The sequence below is a fragment of the Anastrepha ludens genome, chromosome 2 (genome assembly GCF_028408465.1).
Source record: "Anastrepha ludens isolate Willacy chromosome 2, idAnaLude1.1, whole genome shotgun sequence".
Lineage (NCBI taxonomy): Eukaryota > Metazoa > Arthropoda > Insecta > Diptera > Tephritidae > Anastrepha > Anastrepha ludens.
The window spans coordinates 39594135-39613324 of record NC_071498.1 but is presented as its reverse complement, the minus strand read 5'-3'; the positions used below and the strand labels follow the sequence as shown (position 1 = coordinate 39613324).

General features: G+C 35.8%; 3 protein-coding genes across 11 annotated transcripts in view; 2 read left to right on the top strand and 1 right to left on the bottom strand.

The window, feature by feature from the left end:
- LOC128869237 (C2 domain-containing protein 5) overlaps positions 1-5329 on the top strand; it is a 39467-nt gene extending 34138 nt beyond the window's left edge. For all 3 annotated transcript variants that reach the window (XM_054111780.1, XM_054111785.1, XM_054111774.1), the window contains 5 exons: positions 121-208; positions 282-605; positions 747-914; positions 4773-4877; positions 4955-5329. In XM_054111780.1, the coding sequence (XP_053967755.1) occupies positions 121-208; positions 282-605; positions 747-914; positions 4773-4877; positions 4955-5017 (748 nt within the window). In that variant the 3' untranslated portion in view covers positions 5018-5329. The remainder of the gene's footprint in view (positions 1-120; positions 209-281; positions 606-746; positions 915-4772; positions 4878-4954) is intronic.
- Positions 5330-7063: 1734 nt separating this feature from the next.
- Positions 7064-9106, bottom strand: LOC128869225 (tRNA modification GTPase GTPBP3, mitochondrial). Of its 2 annotated transcripts, XM_054111763.1 has the most exons (5): positions 8943-9106; positions 8481-8881; positions 7841-8420; positions 7666-7777; positions 7064-7594 (listed from the first exon to the last, which is right to left on the bottom strand). In XM_054111763.1, exons 1-5 carry the CDS (start codon positions 9046-9048, stop codon positions 7351-7353), a joined length of 1443 nt encoding a protein of 480 aa, XP_053967738.1. In that variant the 5' UTR covers positions 9049-9106; the 3' UTR covers positions 7064-7350. The 2 variants fall into 2 exon arrangements, with proteins under 2 accessions (XP_053967738.1, XP_053967733.1); XM_054111758.1 differs by having other exon boundaries at positions 7666-8420.
- A 2838-nt stretch (positions 9107-11944) lies between these two features.
- Positions 11945-19190, top strand: part of LOC128869197 (RAC serine/threonine-protein kinase) — a 53388-nt gene continuing 46142 nt past the window's right edge. For 2 of the 6 annotated variants that reach the window (XM_054111747.1, XM_054111739.1), the window contains exon 1: positions 11945-12607. The gene's annotated coding sequence lies outside the window, so the exon portion shown is untranslated. The remainder of the gene's footprint in view (positions 12608-19190) is intronic. The other 4 variants (XM_054111720.1, XM_054111734.1, XM_054111744.1 and 1 more) reach the window with 4 other exon arrangements.

Below are 19190 nucleotides of genomic sequence, written 5' to 3'. Positions count from 1 at the left end.
ATTGGCCTCGTATCGGCCCAAAAAAATGCGGACAAACGAACATCATTTCATTTTTATATATATAGATGTGTGATTATTCGCCATTTTAATTTAAAATTGCCCAATTTTGTATGTTTACAGACTTTTGCAGACGATTTACTTTAAATTACGTACAATGATACCCTGTGCGATATGCGATCTGAGATTCCGACTCGATCTGCCAGAAAGTGTAAGTGCTTGAGTGTTACTTTCTCTCATCTTCTTTTCTCTGCATTTCTAATTATAATAATGTAATAAATCAGGATCAAATTCAGCTGCTAGTCACTGGCATGGCGCTCGGTCTGGGCGATGCAAATAAATTCAAATATCGTCGTAAGGCAGCAGCTACCGGCATAACGAACGGGACAACTGCCGATGTACCCGATACTAATGGTGTGTCTGTAGGCAATAAACGTACGCTACAAGAAGAGGACTACATTTTTCCACTCGACGAAGACCAAATGGTTGAAACGCCAACACCCACGTCAAATTTACCACCCTATGGCTTAAATAGCTTCAAATTGTCGAAAACATCACCATCACGACAGCAGAGCAAGAAAGGAAGTGCAATAAACCGCAATTATTATGTGAGTAAAGAGTAATAAAAAGTAATATTTATGATATGCATACTAATACATACATACATATAAATATATTATATATTTAGATATGCACTTTTTTTACCTAGTAATGCAATATTCTATTAGCCGTTTTATTAACCTTTGCAGTTCCCGTTACGCGATCGTTACGGCGTTGATATAACACCGCTCAGTTTCATACCAGGTGGTCGCATTGACAAATATCTGGGCAATTTGAATTTCTTTTTTATACGTGAAACGACCTCAATACGCGAGACTGGTGGCATTAGCGGTTTTGTGCACTCGTTTATAACTGAGGTGAGATTCTTGTGAAATCTACTGCTGCTTTAATGTGAATGTTCATTCCGAGTATGGGATGTTATTGTAGCTTAACAATGCATGACAGCAAGGCATAATTAGTACCATACCATAGGCTCTGACTTACAGGAATTATGTTTTTTAAGTCAATGTCTATTTTGTATATATGAGGGGTGTCAGAAATGTTCTGAATCTAAAAAACTTAAGATTAAACTTAAAAACAAAAACAATTTAAATACACTTGTGCTCGCTTCCTTAAGTCACTTTAGGTATTTGCCATATTTTTCATACTCAATTTTTTCGCTTATTTTTTACATATATAAGTAAACACAAAAAACTTGTAAATCAAAGTTCTAAACTATTCACAACATTCACCTTCTATGTTCTTGCCCTGCATTAGCTAGAACCCGAATGAAATGTTTAGGAGCTCTACAATATGAGAGGTTAGAATGTCTCTCAGGGTTAGAGCTTCATAGCTTACTTAGTTTTGCAAAAGACGCAGGCTTATTACAAGAAGCCTACTACAAGGAAACGTTATTGTCAAGCTCCATCTGGTACCACTAAGGACCAAAAGGTCTATGTGATGGCTTTCAACTAGCCAGGTCAACATAACCTAACCTACAACATTCATAAAAATTGATCAAATTTCTAAAAAAAATAGAATTTTCAGCTTTTTTATCAGAATATGTAGAAAGCGTATGTGTTTTATAGCCCATTCGATTTTACTATAATAAAGTGAAAGCAAGGAAAATCACGACTTCTTACTGGTTCACGGTCAAGTGCAATACATTTTTCATAACTTCTAACCCGTTTAAGAAATATTTTTCGTCTACACCTTCAAAATGCCTATTAATGGTCGCCTTGTCTAACTTCTCTAACTCAACTTATCACGTTTAACCATCAATTCATTGCATAGATTCTTGTGTCAATTCCAAATCATACTCTCGAATTCAAGTTTCTTTCACAGTCACACTCACTCTGACTCATACACTCTCCGAAATTGTTATAAAGGCACCACATATTGACAAGTTTTTACGACAGTCGGTTCTATGCTACCGAAACGACACGGATTTATATCCGGCCAAGGACTGCCACTCCAGCAGCATTCCCCGTATGTAAGTATGGGGAATGTTTATGCTGCTACAAGTTTTGACTCTTTCCTTATTTATTTTTTAATTTCGATAATTTTCTTTTCAAAATTTAGTTCATTATTTAATAAAGACCATAATAATTCAAGTTTCAAATGCTATAAAAAAATGGCGTGCATTCGTTATATGGAGAAAATGAGCAACATCTTCAGAGGGAAAAATCAACGAAAATGTTGGGCGACTTCAAACTTGTATTTTGTTATAGGTACTAAAATTTAATGGACTATACAACTGCGTACCCAATGTTTTTTTTTATTTTTATAAATCTTGTACAAAGTTCTAAACTTGGATTTTTTTGTTATTTATTATAGAATTAACTACATTTTTATAAAACAATTATTTAAATTAAAAAATAAATAAGTAACAAGTCAGAACTTGTCTGTATGTGCTCGTGCCTTTATAATAATTTCGGGGGTGTATATCCGATCAGGTGTTGTCACTTCAGCAACCGTCACGCAAAAGTGTATTACTGCTACAACAACAACAACAAAAAATTGTGTGTTGTATTCTGTAAATATATAATATATACATGTTTATGAATATACAAATACTTATATAATACAGTCGAACTTCCATATAGTGAATTCGCACGGGACCTGAAAATCACTTCACTATATAGAAACTTCATTATAAAGAAACATTGATTTTTTATGTAATTTTATTTAAAATAATCAGTGAGTTTGGTTTGAATTACAGTCTTCCATTTTTCATTTTCAATAAAAGCTTCCAAATCATGTAGAGAGTTGAAAACATTAATCGGCACGTCACTCCTCATTTCCACAAAGGCTCTAATTACGCTAATGGATGAAGCAGCTTGTATCAACGTAGGTAATGCCTCCTCAGTTTCTGCCAATTCTTCAACGGTCAAATCGTGTTCATCGTTATCTGAAATAATATTTACATATTAAATTTTTGTTTGACTATAAAAAGATAAATGCTTACCAGGTTCAGCTGGAACTCCGCGACTTTCAAAAATGTTGTTGAGAATATCTTCTTCGGATGGTTTGTCCCAAGTCTGCACACCATTATCAACATTTACGTAGTCATCAAACGATGCTTCGATATTTGCTACTTTTTTAAATGAAGACTGTAAAGCGGCCTAATCCGATATTAAAAGAAGGTCCTCTTCATCCCAATGCTCAAATGGAATCTGCATAACATCTTTTGAAAATCCAGCCTTTTTAAAACAGTTGGCAACTGTTTCTGGTTTAACATAGACATTCCATATATTGCTAAGATTTCGAACTGCTTGCAGCAAGTCTATGGCCATAACAGAATTTCCCTCATCCACTTGAGTCAATATATTCGTTAAAATTCGTTTTCTGTAATGTTGTTTCATGTTGTAGATAATGCCTTGGTCCATTGGTTGCAGTAACGAAGTCATGTTGGGAGGAAAATAAGCGAGATGAATGTTTCTCAACTTGTCTCTTACATCTTTAGGGTGGGCAGTGCAGTTATCAACAAAAAACAACACCTTTCTGTTTTGATCACAAAATTTTTTGTCGAGTTTTACAATCCATTTCGTAAAAATCTCACTGGTCATCCATGCTTTTTTGTTAAACTCATAATCGACACCTAAAGATTTTATTCCCTTGAAGTACCTCGGATTTTTGGCCTTTCCGATTACCAGCAATTTTAGCTTTTCTGATCCAGTCATATTGCTTCCCACCAAAGCATTTTTCATTTTTGAATGCCAGTGTTTTAGTTGGCAAGCATTTGAAAAACAAAGCAGTCTCGTCGGCATTAAAAATGTCGTTAATGTTGTAATTTTCAATTAATTTCGGTAAGACGTTCGTCACCCATTCATCACGGTTTTCTATGTTGGTGTCAGCACTTTCCCCACATAATGTCTTTTGAATAACGCCATGCCGACTTTTGAACTTGTCTAACCAACCTGTACTTGCCTCAAATTCGTGGTGTCCTAGTGCTTCCGCAAAATCTTTGGCCTTTTGCTTCAATAATGGTCCAGATAAAGGGAGATTCTTACCACGTGCAATGAGTAACCATTTCAGCATTGCTTCGTCAATATCCTCAAAATGACAAGGTCGAAGTCTTTTGCGTTTGGTATTTACTGCCAAATCCTCCGCATTTTTTAAAATCACTTCCTTATTTTTTAAAATATTTGATAAAGTGCTGGGAAGAACTCCGAATTCATTGGCAATATCTTTTTTTTTTTCTTTCCTTCATTAACTTTGTTAATCATTAATAACTTTTTTTCAAGCGAAATGCTGCTTCGATGCATCATTTTAACTTCAATCACTGAATAAAACTGTAATAGCTCAGCTCTTTCTGTTTTAATTTCCACATCTAACTGTAATTTTTTGCAACAGAAAACTTTTGAAAAAATTCACTATATGGAGACAAAAACTTAGGACGCTTGAATTTCCAGCTGTAAAATTTGTTCATTATATAGAAAACTTCACTATATAGAAATTCATTATAAGGAGACAAAAATACACCGAAAGTAGAACGAAAAAGCAGTGTCTTCGAAACCAGTTCATTATAAGGAGAGCTTCATTATATGGAAGTTCACTGTAGAGAAGTTCGACTGTATATCTAAAAACACTAATAACGCCTATTAGACGATAACCACAGACTAGATCTCTCAAGACTATATTTGTCGAGCTATGCCATTTTTTATAAATTATTTGCGTAAAAATATTATTCTCCTATTTGTATAAATATATTTTTTTTCTTTGTTGTTTTTCAGTTGCTGGCTGTGGTTCGTGCTCATATATCGGCTCTTGGCGGCAATGCTATGGTTTCATTCTATATGAGTGAACTGATTTTGGTCGATAATCAGCATAAAAATCAAGTAAATATATTATTAATTTTACTTACTTAATTTAAGATTTTATATTTTTTTAATTTTATCTTTTCCACATTTTTCAGGGTCAATGTTTGATCAGCATCGGTGGTGATGCTGTTTACGTCTCCTATCACGCCGATGACTGATACACGCGCCTAAAAGGCATCTAGCGCTTATTTTTTGCTAATCGACCGAAGAGTCTATACTACTAAAAGCTACAAGCACAGTGGATGGATAATAGCTCAATTGTCGCAAAGGGAATGCTTTTTTAACGAAACTGTTGAACAAATAAAATTATAGCTTAGGTCGCAACTACTTTACTAAATGTTTGAACGATTTTTCCTTAAAACTCACACGCTTATTATTGTTATCATGCATGTATATATGTATGTATGTATTTGCCACCTGACTGTTGTACTTCGTTTATTATAGTCGGATATTGCACGCGCCCAAAATTATGTTACAACATCTAAAATACTTTACGAAGCGAAATATTATAGGTATATAAATGTAACAAAAATGCGTAGACAAAAACAAATATTATGATGAACAAGTGTATAGCGTGATTTTTCAATCAAATACAAAAAATAAGCAAAAGCGAAATTAAAATTTAAATAACCAAGCTTAGAAAAATAATACTGCACTCAAGTCGAAAAGCATGCTCTCTCTGAAGGATATTAAAATTATACAGAATACATATAAATACTATAATATTATAAAAAAAAAGTTTTGAATTTACCAGCTGTTAATTTTGCTGCAGATAGTTTAAAACCTTTGTGAATTGCAATAATTATTGTACTTAATTTGCCAACTGCAAATACCTAGATATGTTATGTTGAAATTCTAATAGAAAAAATTGTAGTTAAACGCATAAATATTTTTTTTTTTTTACTCAATGATTTTGTAAATATTCAATATGATGCGAAATTAAGTGTTTGTCAATATTTAAAGTCGTTAGTTTTTGCAAAAATCCTTTTGGAATATGAACAACTAAAAAGTAATCAAAAGAAAAGTAAAATATGATAAATAGGACTCGGAATTTTAACCTTTAGAAACTACAAGAATAACTGAATATGCAATCACAGAATGACAATGCACCACAAAATAAAAAAAAGTCATACCAATTGATACCATTAAAAGGTTATTTTACTGCATGTATGTATGTTCGTATATTGTATTTATAACTATACAAATTTGTGAATCTGTTTATACACTTACTACATATGTTATTGTTTGTTACTTTTTCTTTTTATTAAAAACTAATTTTTCCACGACATTTATTTTATGCAATAAATATTAAATTAAAAAAAAAGAATTAATTGCTACTTTTTTTCGCGTAAAATATACCAGAAGTTTTAAATAAATGATTATTGAAAATTGAAAGCGAGAATAGGAGTAATGAACGCAATTTATCGAACCTCTTTTAACTTACCACTGCAGTGCCTTTGTGCTAAGTATGAAAAGTGTCCACAAATGTTAAGAGAATGCTGCTGAAGACACAGCATTTGGTCGGATATAAATTAGGGTCGTTCCAGTAATATGGGATCTACTGTCGTGGGCGCCACTTTGTCGCATTGTAAGCTGAAGGGTTCTCCAAAAGTTTCACGCTGCTCGGTTGGTTGTATAACGCAGGACTTGGCTCAGAGCAATGCCCCTGACCCAGGACAGTCACCTCATAAGCAAACTCTATAGTTTCCTCATCAAGTCTTAGTTTCAATCGCGTATTTCTATATGATATCCTGTGATAAGTTTGACACGTAATGCAAATAGAGCTTGAATCATGTTCCGTGGTTCAGGTTAATACAGTTATTACAAATAATATGATGGGCGATGGCGCTTCAGCGTACAGTACGGGGTGGATCATTGCCTCGTCTATAAAGCCTCCATTCTTCGCGATCGCCCGCTTTCGCTCTATGTTGTGAGATTGTTGTCGTTGTAGCAGTATACTTGGCCCGGTCAGTGTAGTGTAAATTACCGCTCTTCTTCGTCTAGCTCATCTAACGGTAGACTGTTTAGACAGGTTGGGTCTATCGGGAGCGGGGTGTTAGATGAGTGGGTTTGATGGGGCATGTGAAAAGGTGGTTGGTGTCGTGCGGGGTGCCTTCACACACTGGACATATGTTATGAGATTCTCCGATGGCGTTTATGGGAGCACAATTGCTCAAGCGCTGTATATATCTCAACCACATAAATAACATTATAATACTTTACATTTATTGCATCTGTAAACCGCGGAGGACTAAAAATTTACAAAACGATATTTTGTAACTTAAATATAAGAACTATAACTACATGACTACACTATAAGTCTATCAAATTTCGAATAATTTCTTTCTTTCATGAAAACTCACACTCACGAGAAAATGCAATGCATTATCTATAAATGCAGTTTAAGTAACTTATAGAATAATATAGTCGATTTTTATCCGGCAAATAAGTACATTATGAGCTTATCTGCCCGTCAGTTCACTGTGTCACGCTATTTGCCTATACAAAAGTCTTTGAAAACTACATCCAAAATATCATCAGAGCTCACGTGACCTGTAATGCGTTCAATACATTTGAGCGCATTTCGCAGTTTTTGTGCCGAAATAGCTATATCAGGAAATATATCAGGCGCATATTCATCCAAGAAGATATTTAAGTGTTCGATGCAACGCTCTAACTGTTGACGATAGCGCGTATGTGTAATGCGCGGGTTTTCGGCAGACGGTTGACCGCAGCTGTGAGAAATGGAGTAGATTATATTAATAAATAAATAAATCAAGCAGCAATCACATATATTAGAACTTACAGCTCGCTTAGCATTTCTTCAAAGTGCTTTAGAAAAGTTTCCATATGAATGGCAGTTGGTTGCTTGCAAGAGATATGCAGCACATTTTCAACTTGCATCAACTTTTGTAATTCTGTCGTTGAGAGTAAATCAGTTTTGTTTGCTATTAATTTTATACGCTTGCCCGTTAACATACTAGCATCTAAATCCAATTGCTGTAGGTAGGAAGACTGGTATTCGTCACATGTTCCGTTGCTGGTCGTTATATTTGCGCACAGTTCACGGGCGTCCGTGAGCAATAGTATTAGATCAGCATTGAGTAGACATTCTTTTGCTCTATTTATGCCTTCCAATTCAACGATATCCTGCGTTTGTTTACGCAAACCAGCCGTATCGGCAAATACAACAGGATAGCCACCAAAATTATGTGTACTTTCAATGATGTCCCGTGTAGTCCCTGCTATGGACGTTACAATAGCTACTTCCCGTTGACACATCATATTCAGGAAGCTACTTTTACCTACATTTGGTGCACCAATAATAGCGGTGCGTACTCCATTTCTCAACATTTCACCTTGCCGCTGATCATTCAAATGCTTACGAATTTCACTAATAATACGTCGCAATTCTTTGTTCAACTGGATCACTACATCGTCTTCAATGTTTTCCTCTTCGGCAAAATCTATGTAGGCTTCCAAATGTGCGGCACAGCGTATAAGACGTCTGCGCCAATTGTCATAAACACGGGAGAGCGCACCCACACTTTGCAGCATAGCCTGTTAACATACGAAAAGTTAAATATTGTGACAAATTGTAAGAAAAATATTATATAAAACCTGCTTCCGTTGTGCCTCTGTTTCGGCATGTATTAGATCAGCTAACCCTTCAACTTCGGTTAAATCAAGTTTTCCACCGTAGAAGGCGCGTTTGGTGAACTCTCCAGCAGATGCCGGCCGTAGACCAGGCACCTTTCCTAAAGCATCCAGAGTTGCGGCAATTACAGCTAGAGAACCGTGGACTTGAAATTCGCACGAATCTTCTCCGGTAAATGAAGCAGGCCCAGGAAACCATAGAACAAGTCCTTTATCAATTATTTCTTTAGTTTCAGGATGATAGAGAGATTTGAGATAGGCATAACGCGCTTTCGGCTCATAAGAAGAACCGACCACAGCTTGTAAAGCATGCTTGGTGCGCGGACCAGAGACGCGTATGACTGAAACACCACACTTGCCATGACCTGAAATGGACATTTTTAGTTAATAACTTAACTAATATATTACTGCATACTTGTAATTTACCTGAACTTAAACTGTATATTGTGCAATCTGCAATATTTCTAGATATGCTACTTGCGTACCGATGAAAATATCTACAAGTATTTGTTATTTTGTGAATACAATTCATTATAAATTAGAATAAATAAGTTTACAAACGAAGAATAGTAAACACAAAGGACAGCTGATTAGAGTGCAATACAGCTGATTAGAGTTTTTAAAGGAGAAAGGAGAAATAGTTAATCGGAAACAGCAGTAATTAATCGATACATTAGGAATAATTTGAAACATCATTTAAACAAATAATTTAGGTACTAAAAATTAAGTACTACGAAATTTCACCTCCTGATCATTAAAAATATTTAAAAAAAATTTTAATTTAGCCAAATTCGTAATATCATTAACAATTTTATGATTACTAACCTACTTAAATACAAAATTTTAAGTGTAAACTTAGAGGCAAGTGTATATGCTCTAGATCCAGTGTTTTATGGTTTAAATCGCTCGAGTTGGACTAACGCACAATTACGGAATATCTCATGGGCGAATGAGAACAAAATTATTGTATTTGATGAGGACGGTTGTATTATTTCGTCGTGTATACTTATGTATTCAATAAGCGCTCTATTACTAACCTTCAACATGTTCAGCTCTACTTGGTTCAAGCCATAATATAATTACTTAAAAAGTATGCTTTTACATCAAAAGAACTGGGGTTTCAAGTGGTTTTCAAGATAAATTGGTTCTTATAAACTTTTAGTACCTTTGTAATCCGCATAAAAAATTCTGCTGAACCTCATCTAGCGAAATGGTGCCTATTCTTTACTTATGCCCAACATGACAGTACGTTTTTTGTTTCCCTTTCATAAAAACACACACAAAATTTAAAAAACGATTTAAAAAAGTATTTTATAAACATAGCAACGATGTATTTTTTTTTTTTGTATACGGTGAAGTAGCTTCGGAGATATTATAGTTTTGTAATACGAAAAATTATTGTTGTTGTTGTTGTAGCAGCATAAAAATTCCCCATACTTACATACGGTGAATGCTGCTGGAGTGACAGTCCTTGACCGGATATAAATCCGGGTCGTTTCGGTAACGTAGAACCGACTGTCGTGGAAACGAAAAATTATTCTTAGGCCTTCGTTATCTGTTCTTTTTTTAATTAGCGCAAACAACTTTTAATACCGTCGTGGTAAGAATAAAAGGTTTGAACGGACCTAATTTTTCGTTTTGTCTTAAGAAATAGTGGGAATACTTTATTTTTACCTAAGAAAGAATAGCGAGAAATTAAAAAATGTACATTAATTTTTTAATTTTATATTATGTTAAGTTAAATTATATGTAGTTTGCGGGGTGATTCCCATATTATTGCTTTAAAATGCATGCATCTGATCTGGCAACCGTCAATACGATTGTCAAACGAAGTAAAACAAAATGAAGAGGGCGAAGAAATAACGACATAACAGATAATCAGAGATGATTTAATGTTTAATTTCCTCGGGAATTTATTGTTGTAGAAAACACTACTATGGAAAAAATTTAAGGTGTTCTTAAAAAAATGTTCATCAAAATATTATAGCCCATTGAAGAACCAGAGAACGTAAATTCATGAATTTACGTTCTCTGGAAGAACTATGACTATGGGAGTTGCCACATAATCCTCTACATTCACAGATTATAAACGAAAAAACCACAAGGCACGACATTAAAGTTTGATATACCTACGTCAGCTATTACTCTGCTAGGGGGAAATTGATTTGAATTTGGTTTACACAGCAGCGACATTAGTAGTTTTTTGACATTTGCCTATTGGTCACTGAAAATTAACAATTGTTTTTGGGCATATCATAAAGGCGCCAATTTGTATCTGTATTATTTTGATGTTATTAAGACAACTGTTTCGCATGACAAATTAGAAACATGTCTACGGTGACAACTGTGTTATTATCAGAAGACGGAAATTACTAGGACTTAAGCGTCTATACCAATTCCATACCATACTGTACCAATCTAATTTTCATAAATTTTTGCTTGAAATGTCATAACTGACAACATTAAGTAGAATGAGTGGACTAATCTCTTGCAAACTCATATCTCGACCTGCAGTCGTAGAAATAATCATTAAGCTAACAAAACCAATAATTAAATGAAGGAATATTTCAGGCAATGTGTTCGATAGTATAATAATTAAAACAGTATTATAGGTTTTAAAGTTGGTATTAGAACATTTAAACATAATATTTTCGTAACATTTAAATAATTGAATTAGTGTGTAAGATATCTGTAAGCAAAATAAACAAATAAAAATTATATAAATGAAATTACAATAGTTTCTTCAGACGGTTTCAAACGAGCTTACTACATATATGATGTTTGTTTATGTATCATCAAACCACAAATGAAGGTTTCTGCCCGCCAAACTGCATTTTTGAGTACCTAAAAATATACAGTCCGTTTTCTTTCCCCATCCACAAAAAAATGCTATTTCAAACCGTCTGATATGATAGACATTGAGGTATAACAAGTATTCTGGTGTAAACCCAACTAACAGAAACACAATTGTTCGAATTGTTTTACAACTTTGCCTTGTATCTGATTCGAAATATCAGAGAAATGTTTACTTATTGAACAAGAGATCAATAAAGATAGAAATATATACAAAATTAGAAGAGAGATAGATTTGTCGAGAAGAAACATGAATGGGTGGTATATGTAAATATCATAATTCATTATCTCAATTCTCTATCCATGTTTTGAAAACTTCTACGTGTTAATCTAGATAATTTTTAAAGCATCTAATATACAGATCCTTGAACGGGGCACAAAATTTATTAAAACTGAGCATATAAAATTTGTATGCTATGGTGGTTGTAGTATTTTGTACTATAATAAATATGGCTTTTCATTTCCCAATGAAAATATATTTCGAAATTCTTGTATAGCAGTTGAAGAAGATGGCAGGTTGGCAGCACCGCTTTTTCCAATTCTCTTTTGCCCAATTAGCCTTTCGAAAGTTACTGTCAAACGGTGTGTATGCGTAAGCAGTCAAGTAGTCACACACAAAGATCGCGGCGTGGAGAAAAGTAAAATTTAACACTCAAAAGGTGAAAAACGCAATGTGTTTTGAAAATTACATAAAGAGTTGTTTGTAAAAAAGTGTATCGTTGTAATTTGATATGAAATTGTGTAAAACTAATATACATTTAATGGTAATCAATTTCCACAATGCATTGGTTGGTTGACCTACGATAGTGTTGGTCTAAAATGGCGTCGAACTTGATGGAAAGTTAAATGGCGTCCCATTAAGAAGAACGGCGAAAAGTACACATTGTATAAAACAAAAAGCAAGTTCTAATACATTATTTTTCACGTTTCCAGTGCATGTGTCTATATTATACATTGTAATTGAAAGAAAAAAAGAAAGTTTTTACGGTATTTCGAAATATGGTGCAATATTTGTAAGCAAAAAAGTGTAAAAGCAAGCAGAAGGGTAAAGGAGGAAGGAGATAACGAGAATTGTAAAAATCAAATGACTCGGTAATCACAATAGTTCGCTTCGTCCCATTCGGCGTAGTGTGTGTATTTGTGCCTCGTATATTTTTGAAAAGCGATGGTAGTAGTAAAAGTGAACAAAAAAGAATAGCGAAAATTAGTAAGTGGAAAACTAAAACATACGTACAAAGGTAAAAAAGACTTGTTAACGTCATCTTGTCATTCTGGAAATTGTAATTATGTATTAAAATAAGTTTATGTATTTGTGTTTATATGTCTGGACTGGACGGTTCACTGACTATGTCAATTGAAGGTAGCAGGCCGGCCACCAGCTTCCGAAAAAAATCATGGGGAAACCAATTGAGTTGCGAAAGGCAATGGTGGTACTTTCATTGTTAATAGCAATACACTGCTTTTAAATGGTTTTCCTGCAAGAAAAGTGTAGACCTTGAATTTACATACTTTACATGGCTATTCTTTTATATGCATATTTTAATGCACATAAATGGTGTATACTTTACGCCTAATTATAGGCAACTAGACTCACGCATATGCAACCAAATTTGGATGACTCGTTCCAGATGCACTACTAATTGGCGACAACAAATTTGTATGTTTGCGCATTGTAAAAACATTAAAGTAATTTGATAAAAATGCATTAGCTTTGAGCTGCCAAACAGAAAATGCGTAATATTTGATAGTTGCATTCGCACAAGATGCGAAAAGGTGGAAATCCTTAGTGAAAACGCAAAAGATTGCATTCATAGGGTAATCTAATCTACAACCTAGTGGTTGTCTTTAAAGTTGAAGCTGCCAGAACGTGTGCTCGTGCCGTACAAAATAGGCCGTATATCTTATGGAGACTAGAAATTTCTTTCAGTCGCACAAGCTGTCAAGTTTTAGGGTTGAAATTAAGTAGCAACACCTTGGTTTTGAAATTCTTGGAGTGAGGATCTTGCCAACATCGTTGGTGTGACAAACGACAAAATCTGTGCATCCAACCTGGCAGCACTGTTTAAATCTCGTAGCGAATGTTTTTTTGAATCATACGTCGTAGTTTATTAATAATTCTTATTCCACATCTGATTTCATTTGCTCAAAAGAAACATGTGTGTGCGTGTTTGTTTATGTGTGCGTACGTTAATGTCTGCTGTTGTCGTCTGTCTGTCCGCTGTCTAGTGTTTGTTGGTGTTTATCACATTGATTCGTCTGAACATTCGCCTGCTTCTTTGTGTGCGTGTTCGCTTTTTTTATTTTTATTTTTTCTTATATTTGCCAATTTTTGCAAATAGCATATTCTTGTTGCTGCGAATGCAACAGAACTGTTGAAAGTGGTGCGATGTGTGGCGTGTGGGGCGCGGTCGTTGAGTAGAGGACAAACGTACAGGTAGGCGGACTGTGGAAGAGGACTACCACACTTTGTTCTAAATAAAATTGGAGGGGGAGATGTTACAGGGTAGATTTGTGATATGTCGCCGCCACTGTCGCCGGTATTTTCTATGGCATTTTCTAAATTCGATTTAATTTAGCGACGATCTATGTAGCTATTAGCGTTTTAGTGTTTTGTTTAATATTTTTGCGATCTACGACAGCGTTAATGTTTGTGGTTTGTTGTTTAGTGATTTGAAAGCGATTTTCGTTTTGCGTTATTTTTGCTTGCTTTCACTCTATGCCAAGAAATACGTTTTCGTAACCTAGGAACATTATTTTGAAAAATGGGTCACATATACTATACATACATACATACATAAATACGACTGTACGGGCAATGCCTGCATAGGTGGAGAATTACGGTTGAATTACAGCTTGAATATGGAGGTAATAAATAAGTGTTTTTATATTAATATACAAATATGCGGTATGTCTAGACAGAATTAAAGAACCGCTGTTTCGCTATATTGATGAATTTCTAACTTTTTTAGCCTTCAGTACAATGTAAATAAGAATGATGTCAAACAACAATAACACAACACTAAAGCAACTTTAAAAATTAAGAAATCATTTAACGATGTGAAATTCATGTATTATCATTAAGAACCATATTAAAATACTTTATTTTTGTACTCTATTGCTCGTCGAGAACTGCAAAGTAATAACGAAAAGCACTATTTATCTTTCCCATGGCAGCCGGTTCTGCGTACAGGAATGACTTGGGGTTTTCCCGACCAAAGGCTGCCGCACCAGTAAACTAGCCCTGTTTAGTCCGCTGAACCTCACCCTTAGCTCTACTAGAAAAATAACCCATGCAAGCTATATTAAATAATCTTCTTTTTCATTTTCATTACACTTTACTCCATCTTTCAGGCAGCTTACGGACTCCTCTGACAAAAAATTCCAGTTCGTTTGACTTGATCTATTCATTGAGCGCGTTCGCGATGTTCTCGTAAGAAGTTAACCGCTCTCCAATAAGGGCTGACTGCATTGATCGGAACAGATGGTAATCCGAAGGTGCAAAGTCTGGGTAATACGGCGTGTGGGGCAAGATTTTCCAATTCAGTTCTTCTAAATATTTATCGATTTATTAACGTGCGGTCTGGCGTTGTCATGCAGCAGAATCAGTTTGTCATGTCCACCATCCCATTCCAGCCACTTTTCTTTGAGAGCTCGATTCAAACGCATTAGCTGCAATCGGTAACGATCACTACTGATGGTGTCATATGGTTTAAAGAGTTTATAATAGATGACACCCCTCTGATCTCACCAGATGCATAACATAACCTCTGAAGCATGTATATTTTGCTTTGCTGTCGATGAACCTGGTTCACCTGGCAGGCTCCAAGATATTCGACGCTTAGGGTTATCATAATAGATCCATTTTTCATCGTCAGTGACGATGCGATTCAGAAAACCTTTTCTTTTCTGCCGTTCAAGAAGCATCTCATACGCCACCAAACGTATCTCGATATCCCTCTCCTTCAATTGATGTGGCACCCAGTTACCTGCTTTATGGACCATTCCCATCCCGTGCAAACGATTACCGACGGTTGAGCTGTCAACATCCAACTATTTAGACATATCATCAAGGGCTCGACATGCGTTTTCATCCAATAATTGTTATTGTTGAGTATCTTCGATTTTTCGGTGCCCCTTCACGATCTTTATCACTCACGTCGATATTGCCACTTTGGAAGCGTTGAACCACTCTTTACAAGTTGTATTTGAAAATATTAATCAATATACAACACGTTTCAGCTGCATTTTTCTTTAAAAGGTAAACATGAAGCATGACTTTCCGCAAATGCTGTTTTTACGGGACGAACGTTGACATTTTTGACGCCAGATAAAAAGGGATCTTTACGCCTTAAACAAAAGTCAACTACTGCGATAGAGACCTCATATATACACCTTCAAATCATTATTACTAGAGCGAACACACAATTAATAGGACTATGAATAAGTTCGTGCGGTTTTTTTTCGAAATTTGAAACTTTATTGACGTAAAATGGTTACAAATTTAATATTCAAAATATTGTCCATCGCTTACTACTACTTTTTCCCATCTTTCTGGCAATTCACGGATTCCCTTTGTGAAAAATTCGGTCGGTTTTGCCGCAATCCACGAATCGATCCATTTTTTGACTTCATCGTAATTACGGAAGTGCTGGTCAGCCAGGCCATGTTGCATCGATCGGAAGAGATAGTAATCGGATGGCGCAAGGTCTGGACTATACGGCGGGTGGGGTAGGACATCCCATTTGAGCGTTTCTAAGTATGTTTTGACCACTTGTGCAACATGTGGCCGAGCATTGTCATGTTGCAAAATAACTTTGTCGTGTCTATCGGCGTATTGCGGCCGTTTTTCTCGCAGTGCTCGGCTCAAACGCATCAATTGTCGTCGGTAGACATCCCCCGTAATCGTTTCATTCGGTTTCAGTAGCTCATAATACACAACACCCAGCTGGTCCCACCAGATACACAGCATAACCTTCAGGCCATGAATATTCTGCGCCGACGTCGATGTTGAAGCATGGCCAGGGTATCCATACGTTGCCCGACGTTTTGGATTGTCGTAATAGACCCACTTTTCATCGCCAGTCACAATTCGATGCAAAAAACCCTTTCTTTTGTGCCGTTGAAGCAGTTGTTCGCATGCCATAAAACGGCGTTCAACGTCTCTTGGCTTCAATTCATACGGCACCCAATGGCCTACCTTTCGGATCATTCCCATGGCTTTTAAACGTTTGGAAATGGTTGATTGATCAACTCCCAAAGTTTTTGCAACCTCTTCTTGCGTTTGAGCCGGATCTTGATCGAGCAATTCCTCCAATTCGGTATCCATGAACTTTGGCGGCGCACCCTCGCGTTCTTCGTCTTCCAAGCCAAAATCACCACTTTTAAAGCGTGCAAACCACTTCTGGCACGTTCGCTCAGATAGAGCATGCTCACCATAAACTTCCACCAAGATACGATGACTTTCGGCTGCTTTTTTCTTCATATTAAAATAATGAAGAAGAATTCCCCGCAAAAACACATTATTTGGCACGAAATTCGACATTTTCAAGTGTGGTAAAAATATTGTTGTTTACGCTTCAAATAAAAAACTTATACTGACGTTTGTGCCTTACGACAGTAGCTCTCCAATGAATGTTTGGAAATGTGGATCGATGGAATAATAATCAAGTTACGCCATCTGTTGTAAAACCGCAACGAACTTATTCATAGTCCTATTAGTATCAGCAGCGACACCTGTTTTACGAGGACGGGAACTTATTCCAATATTATAAATCTTTTGCCAAAATACTATACTCGTATTCATCAATTTAATTACGTCCCAAAAGGTCTTCGCCATTTTTATGGCGCGTGCACTCCAGTATATTTACTAATTAATAAAGTCGTTACTAGTCAGCACTAGTTTACTTACTAAAAAATGTTTTTTTTTCTTATTGAACTTTGCCACCTAAAGTCTGACTCATGTTTTATTTTGTTTACAAGATTTAATAAACTTGTGAGATCATGAACAGCTGATGGATTATCGATAGAACAGATTTTATTTCTGATTAAAACTAATAACTATTTATAAAGGAATTTCCATATTGAATTATTGTAATAGTCCTTACTAACAAGTAAAGTTCGTGTTCTTATTAAATACCAACCTGAAGTTTGGTACTTCATTCACTGGTTTACACAGTTTGGGGGCGATAGTATCAGCGTTCGCCACACTGGGTGATAAAATTTATGCGTTTCCACGACAGTCGGTTCTACGTGAACGAAAGGCCCCGGATTTATATCCGGCCAAGGACTGTCACTCCAGCAGCATTCACCGTATGTAAGTATGGGAAATGTTTATGCTGCTACAACAACAACAACACAACATACCATTTATGATTATGATTTAAACGCGCTGGAGCTTGAAGAGATTACATCTTTAACACATGTACCAGCGATTTCTGTTTCTAATAAATATTTTCGCACAGAAATCGAGCACATCATCTAAATTTGAGAAACGTTGGAGAAGAAAAGCGCAACAAAAAATTATTTTTTTCTTGCCTTAGAAAATGCAGTTTATTAAAGTTTCTGGACTTTTGTTCACCGTTATAGTAATAACTAAAAAAATATCAAAACATTTGGACGCAAAAAAGTAATACAGCAAAAACTGGATTTTATTTTGTGCCGCACTATCATGTTTGTAACTATCCGTACTATTACATACATTCTATCAAAAAATATTAGGAATTTTTTATTTAAAAAGCGAGCGTTACACATATGTCTAAATTTTTGTGCTGGAATGTTGGTACAACTGTCCTCTATAGTGTCGCAGAGTTTGAACGTGATCTGTTAATTAGTTTGTTACGCCATTTAATTATATCAGTTAACCGCAGGTATGCTCCGCGATTTTCACTATGGATAAAAATATCGAACAAAGAATTTGTCTTAAATTTTGTGGTTTACACGGGTTTTCGTGTGCCGAATTGTTGAAAATGTTGCAGAAAGCCTATGGCGAGTGTGCTTTATAAAATACACGGGTCTACGAGTGGTATAATGCTTTTGCAGAGGGCCGAGAAGTCGTGGAAGATTTGTCCTGATCTGGTCGCCCATCAATGTTTTCAGCGGATGAAAATGTCGACAAAGTCAAGAAAATGGTGCTGGAAAACCATCATTTAAGGTTGAGAGAGGGAGCTCGTGAGCTTAGCGTATCTCACGAATCAATTCGGAACATTTTACACCATCAATTGGGCATAAGACGCGTGGCTGCTCGACTCGTTCCAAGAGAGTTGAATTTGTTTGAAGAAATTCATCGGAAAATGGTGGCTGAAGACATGCTTGAGCAAGTGAATCCGGATCCAACGTTTATCCAACATAGGTGATGAGACGTGGGTATAGGAGTTTAACATGTAAACCAGTCAACAGGCGGTTGAATGGCGTTATCCACATGAGCCGAAACCCAAAAAACCACGTCAAAGTAGGTCAAAAGTGAAAGTCGTGCTACTCGTTTTGTTTGATTAGCATTGTGTTGTGCACTCGGAATTCGTTACAAATGGTTAGACAGTAAATAAAGAATATTATTTGGAAGAATGTGCGTAGGAAACGACCAAATTTGTGGAAAGAAAACTCATGGATCTTGCAATATCATAACGTCTCAAAAGACTCATATTGTGAACACTTTTTTGACCAAAAAGTCAAATATTATCGAACAATCACCGTATGCACCGGATTTAGCCCTCTATGACTTTTTCCTTCCCTACTCGTACAACTTAAATTGCCACTCCGCGAACGCCGCTTTATGTCGATAGAGGCCATTAAGGAGAATTCGCTGAGAAGATCTCTTCAAACGCG

Bases quoted from the DNA above. Each gene is read 5' to 3' on its own strand.
- LOC128869225 (XM_054111758.1), bottom strand. From the start codon at position 9,048: ATGAATTGTATTCACAAAATAACAAATACTTGTAGATATTTTCATCGG. The intron at 8,421-8,480 runs GTTTTATATAAT...GTATGTTAACAG, and splicing joins CAGAGGCACAACGGAAGCAG to GCTATGCTGCAAAGTGTGGG. The intron at 7,595-7,665 runs GTAAGTTCTAAT...CATTTCTCACAG, and splicing joins GAAGAAATGCTAAGCGAGCT to CTGCGGTCAACCGTCTGCCG.